General features: G+C 33.0%; 1 protein-coding gene across 5 annotated transcripts in view; it reads left to right on the top strand.

Annotated features, from left to right (window-relative positions):
• The window catches only part of TFEC (transcription factor EC), a 188,551-nt gene extending 176,464 nt beyond the window's left edge, over window positions 1-12,087 (top strand). For all 5 annotated transcript variants that reach the window (XM_019418062.2, XM_019418063.2, XM_019418061.2 and 2 more), the window contains 2 exons: window positions 4,668-4,815; window positions 5,699-12,087. In XM_019418062.2, the coding sequence (XP_019273607.1) occupies window positions 4,668-4,815; window positions 5,699-6,079 (529 nt within the window). In that variant the 3' untranslated portion in view covers window positions 6,080-12,087. The remainder of the gene's footprint in view (window positions 1-4,667; window positions 4,816-5,698) is intronic.
• The last annotated feature ends 225 nt before the right edge of the window (window positions 12,088-12,312 follow it).

The raw sequence follows: 12,312 nt of genomic DNA, 5'->3' as shown, positions 1-12,312 counted from the left end.
TACATAGACAATATGTATATGAATGAACATGGCTGTTCCCACTGAAACTTTATTGACAAAAATAGACTGTAGGTTGTAGTTTGTCTACCCATGATCTAGAATATAGAAGATCAATTTACCATAGAACCATATCTGAAAGAGATTATCATTGGGAAAAGTTTATTGTAAGCCTTCTTAAGTGTTTTTCTCTTCTTTATGGATCTCAGAAAGAGGTATGATTATTTTTTTAATTGTATTATGTTCTATGTATGGAAATGATATTTATTTTGGGTCTAATTGAAAACACATTAATTGATCAGATGGTAATGATATCTATATGTGGCTCTGCACACATAGCATAGACAGAAGAGATGCTTAACTGTTAGCTCTCTTATTCCAGACATCCGATACCATTTCTGTTTCAATGCATCTTATCCCTTGGCTTTTGGTGGCCTCGCCTAATACCCTAGTTCTTCTTCTTAGGGTCCACCAACATGAGTCCCATGGTTGAATCCAGAACATAGCCTCTTTAAAACTTGGATCTATGGGCCTAAGGAGTAGTCACTTGTTCTATGAAACTATTTTGGATTCATTTATTGAATTTTCAGACACTACTATGGATAATCTAACAAGTTATAGAAAATTAATTAGTGGAGATAGAGTGTGGGGATAAAATAGAGGAGGCAAGTTTCATTTTGAAGAAATGTTATTACTATGTTGTGACAATTCCGAAATTAACAAGAAGTGGATCAAAAAAAATAAAACAAGATTTCAGTTTGAGTTTAATACATTTCATACTAATTTGTTGTACCATTTCAAACCATTTGTTTGTAACCATTACAATTCATAAGAATTTTACAATTCATAAGAATCTTGCTCCTGCTTTTGTATAAGAATGGTGGTTAAAGCAGTAAATGAGACTTAGGAAGACTTTCTAAATGTCTTCTAAATGTTTGGGTAGCTCAGTCGGTTGAGCATCTGACTCAATTTCAGCTCAGGTCTCAATCTCACGATTCTTGAACCCAGAGTCAGACTCATGCTGACAGCATGGAGCCTGCTTGGGATTCTTTCTCTCCCTCTTTGTCTGCCCCTCCCCAGCCCATGCTCTTTCTCTCCCTCAAAAAAAAAAATAAACTTAAAAAATGAAATTCATAAGAATTTTTAAAAACAAGAAATATATCAGATTACACAATTATCTAATATGGGATTTTTCAGATGTGTGCTATAACCTATTAATGGATCACAAAATCAATCACATGAGAAAGATTCAGCATTTTTAAGAAAAGAAGGAAGAGTAGTATTGGTAATATTAGAGTATTACATATTACACCTAAAGGGAATAGTAATATGTGGTGAAACATTTTTTTTTGCAGATTTATGCACTGAGAATACACTGGTTCATGGTAGAAAACATAGTTCTTATGGGAGACACATTTGAGAAAGTGTGAAATCCACAGATTTTCAAAAAGAGCGTTGAATTAAGTGAGGAAAACTGGGTCTCATCTTCTAAACACCACGTGCTCTTGGGCAAATAGCAGAAACCATGAAGTGGTTGACCTCTGAGGACCTTTCCAGCTCATGATTAGAATAAACTTAGTGGTTGGCTTAGGGAATCGGAGCCAACACCTAGAGACATTTTGAATTCTATGAAGTTGCCATTTTTATGTATAAAAAACATTTGGAAATTTGTATTTCATTGCTAGGTCAGAAGGGTAAGGTCAGAAGGGAAAATAATATAGTGAACAGCTATAGTTGAAAAAAGTTATATGCTGAAAAAAATTAAATGAGAAAACAAACAACCAAGGAACGACAATCTCTTGATCATTGATTGGAAAAGAAACGAAAACCAAATGAAACTAACAAACATGAAAAGTAAGAGCTTCCACAGATGTGTGGTAGTGGTCCACTTCATATATGCCTTATATAATCATATTTATAAAAACTCATATTAGTGGAGATAAAATATACTGTCAGAGCATGAATTATTCTATTGGTGCTAGCAAATTACTCTTGTTTTTCTGCTTTGTTATTTATAAACTGGATGACAGTTTTTTAACTAAATTGATCTGGTTTTTTTCCTCTGTTGTCAGAACTTGCTCCTGCTTTTGTATAAGAATGGTGGTTAAAGCAGTAAATGAGACTTAGGAAGACTTTCTAAATTAGAAGTGTAAAATGTTGATTGAAAGAAAAAAATATCAAACTTGTTATGGTGTCTTCTTTCTTCTTTATTTTTTAGTGCTTTTAGGTGGATATGCTCTCCTAAGATGACAACAGACTATATTCTCCATAGTTTACCCTGGCCACATTCCTAATCTAATGTGTGCATTAGAATGCATAGCTTTTAACTCCTAAAAGTTTTAAGTTCTTCAAGGAGAATCATTTTGTAGAAAATGAAAAGCCAGTATCTACATTTATCCCTTAGGCATGCCTTTAAGTGTATTAACGTTGCTGTCATAATCAATGTTTTTAATGCCTAGATGCTTGAAATTATCTTGAGAGAAAAACATCTCCTTAATAAATTTGGAAAACAAACATATTTTTTAATGTTTATTTATTTTTGAGAGAGACAGAGAGACAGAGCACCAGTGCGGGAGGGCAGAGAGAGAGGGAGACACAGAATCCTAAGCAGGCTCCAGGCTCCAAGCTGCCAGCACAGAGCCCAATGCAGGGCTTGAACCCACGAACCACGAGATCATGATTTGAGCCAAAGTCAGATGCTCAACCAACTCAGCCACCCAGGCACCCCAAAAACATTTTAAAAAGAAACCTCATACATTAAAATGGTTTTAAAATAGAGTGAACTTTAAAAAAAATAATGCAAATGGTATCAGGTAGAAATTGTTGGAAGACCCATTGTGTGACTTCTACAAGCATTTTGAAGGTTTATTTTAGACCTAAATAAACATCACCTTAAACTTCAAAGTTGACCAGAGTTATCCTTTTCCTGTTATTTCTTCTGTTCTTCAAGTTTTTCCTCCAATGAGAAGAAATGAAACAAAATTAGTACCATAAGCCTTCTGCTGATGCTTAGAGTTTTAATTCAGGAATCCAATACCTTTTTGAGTTACAGGTACTTTTTTAGTTTAATGACAAAAGTAGCCTCTTTCTGCATAACCTTCCCAAAAGTAGCCTCTTTCTGCATAACCTTCCCATCACCTGCTAAGTCACAGTGAGTGGATGAGACCAGCAGCTCTTTGACAACTGGCAAAGCATTTGCACACTTTAAATTTTTTTTTTTAACGTTTATTTATTTTCGAGACAGAGAGAGACAGAGCGTGAACAGGGGAGGGGCAGAGAGAGAGGGAGACACAGAATCTGAAACAGGCTCCAGGCTCTGAGCTGTCAGCACAGAGCCCGACGCGGGGCTCGAACTCACAGACCGTGAGATCATGACCTGAGCCGAAGTTGGACGCTTAACCGACTGAGCCACCCAGGCGCCCCGCATTTGCACACTTTAGACAGACTCTGGTAATGGGTTGGTGCCTTCTAACAGAAGATAGCTTAACCAGGCCCTAGTAAGCATTTTCACCTGCCGGTAGAAAAATGCATCTTCCTTTAATTTGTTATGGCTAATGGAATTATCATCTAACCTGAACATGCAAGGAGGCATGTACAAGTCAGATTTTTCATAAACTATATCTTCCCACTTCTGATCACTTAATGAATACATATTAATTTCAATATGTCTCATATAGATCATAGAAACCAAAAGTACATGCAGTATAATATCATCTTAAAATTTTCCTACATGCTCACTGTCTGTTGTATTAAAAATAATCTCATGACTCTAAACTAAAAATGCATCAAGGTTTACAACAGCTCTGGTGAACTTTTAGCGATTAGCTTGCCCTCATTCTCCACATGTATTCTTAATTCTCATATAGGATCAAATTCTTCGATGTATTTTTTTCAGATGTTAAAATTGGTAGCCTATCTTGTGATTCCAGATTTATCATTTCTCCTGTCTTAAAAATAAGTTTTAATAAAATATTTTTTCTATGCTATAACCTGAAAGGTTATCTGGTTGTATTTAATTATATTTACTTATCTTAAACTTATTTAAAAATAGTCATCCGGTTTTGTAAAAAAGTATTGATGGCTTTTGTGCAGAAAAATTTGCCCAACGATTCTAGAAAGTTTTGCTCTATTGCTTAAAGTGATGTTGCCAAACTCTGATTTGTTTCACAATCACTCAGGATCACTATTCAGAAGAAACCTTTTTTTTTTCTTAGAAGCATAAAAGCAACCTTATTAGAAAGTAGGTTAAAAGATTGGTACATTTGAAATGATCTTAAAAAATTTAGGCTTAAGTCCTCAGTAATGTACATTTCCTAGTTCATTAATGCAGAAATACCGCACATAGATTTTAATCTCGGAGTTAATAATAAAAGCAATTTTCACTAAAAATATAAAAACTGTAATGGTAGAATCATGATATTGCATTTAGCTCTCCCACAAAAAGTCACTTTATTACTTTCTTTTGACACTTATTTTCATTCTGGGATTAATTTTACTATATAAGGGCTTCTTAACTATTCTATTAAAATTTCTATTCAGAAGCAATAATATCTAAGAGTGAATAATAGTCATGTAAATCATTATTTCATATTAATGTAAAAGATTTTGTAAGTTCTTATGAATTCTGCTGACATGCACAATTGTGAAAAGGTTATCTCTCCGTTCTGTAGTGATACGCGCTGGAACAAAGGAACCATTCTGAAAGCATCAGTGGAGTACATCAAGTGGCTACAAAAAGAACAACAGAGAGCTCGAGAATTAGAACACAGACAGAAGAAATTAGAGCAGGCTAACAGGCGGCTTCTACTCCGAATTCAGGTTTTTATAAAAATGTTGCCATGAACCACATAGCTTATATATGACTTATCCATCATCGGTTTTATTCATTGCCTCATTTATTTTTTTCTTATTAACAATTATTTTTCCTTCTGAAGGATAATTTTATTGCCTTTTAGAAGCTCATGAATTGGGTTGTTTCAATTAGATTTTGATTAGAAGTCCAGGATCAAGGTGGCTTTGGAAATAAGTGAATGACAACAGCTAATTGCAAAATGCAGAAAATAGAACAAATTTTATAAACACACAGTACTATCCCAGCTGAAAAATAATAAGTAAAACATTTGTATCTCTAGATAAAATTGGACACTAAGGACTAAATTCTTCTCTCTCCCTTTTATTTCTTTAGTAACATTGCTATGGATTTCATTGCCCCAAGGCATATTGTGCCAGTATATATTAAGTCACTCCTCATCTGTTCATGTGACACAAAATATCAAAATATGGGTTTTCATAACTCCCAATATTTTTTATGTGAGCATGCTTATTGCCAGGTAAAGCACTACTCTGTTTCCATGAAATAGTCTTATAGTGAGAAATTAATCAGGAAGAATAAGTGAAATATTTTCCACTATCTCCAAATGGCTGTATTGTAATCTGAGCCACTATGAACCATTATATGTTATGTATTCCTTAGACAGCAATGGGAGGATAATTTTTTTTAATCTGTATAGTTTTCTCAGGGTTATTTTTCAGGTACTAGAAATATACTAGATTCCATTACTTTGCCAAGAATATTATAGTATGTATTACTCTTCATTTTGAATGCTTGTTAGTATTTTGTTCCTATTTCTGCTTTTCTGGTTTTCCAGAGTCAAGTCAACCTTCAAAGTCATTATTTAATTATTCTCATTTGAAATTGCAGGAACTAGAAATACAGGCTCGTGCTCATGGTCTGCCAGCCCTGGCTTCACTTGGCACAGTTGATTTAGGTGCTCATGTCACCAAACAACAGACCCATCTTGAGCAGAATTCAGTAGACTATTGCCAACAACTGACTCTGTCTCAGGGGACCAGCCCTGAGCTCTGTGATCAAGCTATGGCCTTCTCTGATCCTTTGTCACACTTCACAGATTTATCATTTAGTGCCTCTTTGAAAGAGGAACAAAGATTGAATGACATGCTACTGGATGACACAGTATCTCCATTTGGAACAGATCCTCTGCTGTCTGCCACTTCCCCTGCAGTTTCCAAAGAAAGCAGTAGGAGAAGTAGTCTTAGCTCAGATGATGGCGATGAGTTATAAAAAACAGACAGGCTCGATTCATCAACTGGGAAGCAATTCTATGCAGGTGCTATGCAATTACGTTCTGTTTCATATATTGCTTTGGCTTAATTTTTCCAAAAGGAATATACCGTTCAAGAGAAACTGATTATAAACGACAGAAGAATTCACAGGAAGAAGAAACATGGCGTTGAAGATTATTGAGAACAAAAAAGGAATTTTTCCTCTTTGACTAAGATGTCTAAATCTGCTTAAATTTTGTTTTCCTGGAAAGAGGTACAACATAAGAAATAGCTCTCTACTGATGTTTTAAAAGTAGCAATGGAGTGATGTACCATTGAAACTAACACACTGCAGGGAGTAAACCTACTGAAATATACAAACCTTTTCTTATTCACTTCTAACTCCTTCCTAGTCCAGTCTTACCTTAGTTTTCAAGTATCAAGCTCAACAGACTTGGTAGTTCATTGCCTTTCTCCACTATCTAATGGGATGTGTTGGTTAAAGTTCAAATTTGATAGAGGAAATAGTTAAAAGACACTGTTATCTGTCACTTCTAATTGAAAAGTGAATCTATAATGAACATTAAAATTTTCCGCAATAAAATACCAAAAATATATAAAACCTTTGCTTTCTAAAATTAGACCCTAATTCCTTTAGTCAGTTCAATTATAGTAATTCTAAGAATATCTTTGCATATTTATGGAGACATTCTATGTTCAAAGAAGGAACACACTGAATACTTTCCTTAAGAATCTGCACTGAAAATTTACCACTTCACACAAACATCACTTACACACAGGCACACAATGTAGGTAGTATATTTCCTTTTTGTTTTCCTTCACTTTTGTGATTTTCTAATCAGCATCAGAAACCACAGTCCAAATCCTCTCTTTTTCAACAAAAAGAGATGTTGGATAATCAATTTCAGTAAGTAAAATACACACACACACACACACACACACACACACACACACACCCCTACTAGGAGAATTCCTCAGCTATCTAAAATTTATCGCTGTCTCTAAAAATGCATTTAAATTAATTAAGTGATACCGTTTTGCTCCAAATTGACAACATGGAAAATTAGTTTTCCAACTGACAAAATCATTTGTAAAACAGACTCTTTGTTATTACATTGAGCTCTGACTGGAGGACAAATCTCCATTCCCATGAGTACTTAGAGCACCCTCTGACTTTGCTAGCTATGTTAGTATTTGTTAAAAATTGTGTGACTATAATGCTTTATTCAAAATTTTCTCTTTTGAGCTTGGGATTGGGGTTGACCTACCAAGGCTGTTGCTCAGTGCTGGACTTCTATGATTGCTCATCTGATCAATGAGTATTTTATGGAGAGATACTCAAACTGCAATGCATCCTGTGAAAATGTAGAACACATGAGCAAGATATGGTCTTACTCCTCAGAGAGTAACAAGACTGCATGAGAAACAACAGCAGAAGATAGAAGACACACGAATTAAAGTCTACATGGTACAGTATAAGCTGTAAATATAGAAGGTCAGAGAAAATGAAAATGAATAAAGGTTGGAGAATCACAAACCTCTATGGGAAGGTAGAATGTAACTTATTTTAAAATCATAAATTTGGATAAGGGGAAGGCATATTAGAGAATAATATCAACCAAATGGTAAAAGTGAGAATAAGTTGAGGATGTGTCTTCATGGGACATTCGTTAGAAAGTTCCGGCCACCCTAGAAGATGCCAGCTTGAAAGTCCTGGAAAATAATATTGGCAACATGTTGTACAAGACCTTGAATACTAGAATGAAATGATATGGTATAAATTGAATTTTTTTTTACTGGAAGAGAGAAGCCTAAAAATTAAAATGCTACTGTACATTACTAAAGTACTTTGGAGATAATCTTTCTTGACTATTAACTTTGGGATAAATTTTTGAAAGGGTGCTTTAGGTATTACATATAGGGAACTATGTCATCATGAAATTTGAGACATAATGCTAATGAAAGTGGGAACATATTAAATTCTTATGGTCTAATAATTATCTCAGGCTTAGCTTACAACATTAGTCCAGAGTTTGGAGAATTAAAATGATTTTTATTGTTTGACATGGAAAAATAATTCTAAATTTATGGGAATAGTCATCAGAGCCAGATAGATAAATTCATCTGAAATATGCCATGTGAAAAGAGCAGTAAGTTACACTTCCTCAAGAATTTTCAAGATAACATAATATACTTCTAACTTTATGGTAAAATCCCCCTTTATTATCTGGGTCAATAGTTTACTATTACAATATAAATCATAGAAAAGGGATATGTTTTTGAGTCCATGTAAAACACATTCCAGATAGAGGCTAATCTCTATTTTCATTTTATCCAGTATTCTCATTTCTTCATATTCTGAGAAGACTTGCATTCATGATGTCATTACTCTGTCATTATTTTCCATTTTGTTAAAATACTACTGCGCAACCCTGAAACACATTCCTCATAATCTTAGCTAATGGAAGAGCTTGCCACAGGTGGTAGAGCCTGGACAAACGAGATCTGGAAAGGGTACGACTAATATTTGCTGCTACTTTCAGATTGTAATAGCTACCAGGGGACTGTAAAATAGGAAATGGGTTTTTAAAAACTGAGTAAAGAGTGGTGCTCTGTCACAGTTAACTGAAATAGATTAAAAAATTAATTTTAGTCAGTAGTTCTTAACTTTTTAATGTGTTGAGAATCTAATGAAAGTTAACGACTCCCCAGAAAAATAGAGTTGTATATACAGCCGAAAATTTGCATGTACCTGAAGGTTTTACGAACCTCCTGAATGTCTCATTGAATGCCAGGTAAAGAATTCCTCTATCAGTTCTGTTACTTTAATGGATAGAATTGTAGCTATGTATCTTTCAAGAGCTAAGTGAGTAGTTAATGTTATATACAGTGATGGAGGAGGGAGCCCTAGTTATCTGTATATCACTCTCTCAACCCCCAAAGTGATGAGGTTGCCTAGGAAAGTGAAAGTATACCAAACACTAGACTATTCACAAAGGAAGTAGACCCCTTCTTATAAAGACCCCTACTTATAAAGTAAACCCCTTCCTCTGTTGTTTATATACCTCCTGTTATATACTCATGTTATATATTCATAGGCCAGTTTCTCTATGATTATTGGATATTGTTAACATCTGATGTTAACATTTTAAACTGAGCATATAAATATCAAAAATATATAAATCAAAAGCAAATTATTTGAGTACCTAAGAATCAAGAGAGATCCTGGGGAAACTGATGGATGTCTAGAATATTTTTGTAGAAATGAGACTTACTACAGTAAAACAGGTATATTGTTTATCAAACAATTTTGTTACAAAAAGCATCGGCTATCGCTGGACTCTAATACACAATTGACCAAGCTTTGTTCATTCAACGAATCAATGCATAATTGTAATTATAATAAAGTTTGTTTAAAATAAGACAAAAGTTTTATTTTAATTACTTTTTGTTATCTTTTCAAGATAATGTCCCATTCAATCTTTTGTCTCTACTTATTATAAAATATTGGCTATCATCTTTTCATGGATTCACATTAAGCAGCCTTTCTGATTCCAAATTATCTTGAAATAACAAGTGCCTCCTATGAGTACCTCTTCATATTTTTTTCTTTATTAGTGTCCTTTCCCATAACTGCAGAATTTATATATACAGACTAACTTTTCTCAGTTTACGGACATGATATCAGTGACTATAGCCTTCTTTCTGTGGGTACAAAAGCTCTAAATAATAAATACCCAGATGAGCTAGGGACATTGAGAAATAGCCTTCCTCGTTTTTTTTAACTCATTTTTTTCCACTCACATGACTGTAAATAAAATATTTAATAGCTCTTACTTTAAAAAAATTAGGCATGAGTTTCTTGATTTGGCATGCTCATTTACCTTTATGTCAGGGGAGAAGTTAGATTTCTCAACGTTAAGAAGAATGTATTTTTTCTTTGTTTTGCTAGATTGAGTCATATTTGAATTTTATTATACTTCAAAGTATCATGAAAATACTTTTTTGCGGTTCTGATATTGTGGAATTTTGATGTTTAAATTAATAAATGTCATAACTATAAGTGTTTTAATGTTTTTACAGTATCCCTAGGCTGATATTTAGTGATCTTATAATATCTAAGATGTAGATGAAAACTGGAATCAATTAATCATTTGCTGTGTTATCAGCACTAGATCAACCATCTGGGTTTCTTGAAAACACCTGAAGGATTGAATTTTGCTTCAGTATTGATAATGACACAGCCCATATACGCTACATGGAATGACATCATTTGCCCTTCCAGTGGCCCGCATGTTGATAAGTATAAGATGTCAACTTGAGTTAGTGTAAGTTACATATACAGAGATTTCATTAAATGTGCTTAACAAATACTAAACACATTTAGAGTGTTGCTGATCTAATGTGTCATATGACCTTCCTATAACCATTAGTCTTTGCATATACCAGTATTTTTCATTTGTATAATATTTAATTTGTAAACAAGGAAGTGATTCAAAAACTGATAAAAATAGTTATCTTGAAATTTTTGTGTTACCTTTTTTTCTGTGAAGTTCGTAGAGAATTTGAGTGTAAAAGAGATTATCAGAAAATACTTATTTTGATTAAAAAACAACAACCTCCCACTGGATTCAACTAATTGAATCATGAAATGCTACTATTCATTGTTGTATACATAAAAGGGAATGTTTTGTCTTCTTCTTGTGAAGGGATTTGTGTATGTATTTCTACATATCCAAATTGTTTCTCTTAACCCTCAGTAAAATGTGTTTTTCCTACATTTATTTAATAGGCTTCAAGAATAAAGCTAAAGACTTTTGTGTTTGCAATGCTACCTCCCCCATTCCTGCACTACCATTTTTTTTCAAAAATTCTGTATTGTCAACTTTATTTTTTCCAAAGAAATAAATTTTATCTCTGTGTTATTTAAAACTGGTGGTTATATGTAACAAACAAATGAGAAAATATGCAAAAGAAATGGTAGATTATTATTTTGCTGAAAGAATTATATACGATCAGAAAGTTACATGTTACATTAATCTTTAATATACTAAAGTTTAAAAACTAACTAAATTCAAGGATCTTATCTAACAGCACTGCAGTTGCTTATGGCATACAAGGCTAAAACTAATTTAGCTATTTAATCTTAATAATAACAATGTAGTTAAAAATCTTTGACTTTAATAGTGTTCTATATATATGAATAGCTAAAGTAACGTTCCTATAACTGTAATCTAACATTGCTTAGATCAAGAAAACATTGCTAGTGTAATGAGACCATAGAATTTGTAATTATTGCTATTTTTCATTTTTAATAACAAAGTATGTGTCTTATTTTATAGGAAAATGAAGAAAATTGGTGTATACTCTAATACATACATAAATCTTTGTGCACACGCTTTAAAAAATGTACCAATATTTTCTTCGTATATATTAAATGAATGCATACACTTATTAAATGCTTTAATGTACTTTTTACTCTGCCTTTGTCTATAGACTGCACTGGAAAATACAGAATGTGGGTTAATCATCTGAAAGGATACTTAACAGCCCCGAGACTTCACAACTGACAACTGCTCACTACACAGTCCATGCTGAAAACAGTGATCCAATATTTCCCTATTAATGAAAATAATTGTTACATTCTTTATTTTAGTCTCCTGCCATCTGCCTTTCCATGCTGTTATGGTTTTGATTTATGGGAAATATTTATCAAACTCTTGCAAATTTGCTAACAGGCATAATTGTAAGTGAAATCACTAAGAAACTCTGCAAAATATTTTAATATACTAGATGGTCCCCAGACAATCTAAGATAAATAGAATACTGTATTTTAATATGTAAAACATTTTAAAGCTGCTAATTGGTATTGACTAGACCTATCCCTTGATAATGAAATTAATAAGGATTTCAGTTAAATGTTAAGACACTGTGATATTTAATACCATGTTTATGAATTTTCTTCTACATACCTGCTTTAAACATAATAAAATAGGATACCTCTGAGTTGACTATAGAAAATAATATTTTATATTCAAATACAGGTGCATTCCTTTTTTTAATTGTATTTTTTATTTTTTAAAATTTACATCCAAATTAGTTAGCATATAGTGAAACAATGATTTCAGGAGAAGTTATATCATATAAATATTTTTAAAGCATTAATCAATGCCAAAAAATATTGATCAATATAATCATTTATGTGTGGGAAGAAATAACCAATCTAATATA

Source organism: Panthera pardus, unplaced genomic scaffold, assembly GCF_024362965.1.
Source record: "Panthera pardus isolate Hobbes unplaced genomic scaffold, ASM2436296v1 HiC_scaffold_8, whole genome shotgun sequence".
Taxonomy (NCBI): Eukaryota; Metazoa; Chordata; class Mammalia; order Carnivora; family Felidae; genus Panthera; species Panthera pardus.
This window is presented reverse-complemented; position numbering and strand designations above follow the sequence as displayed.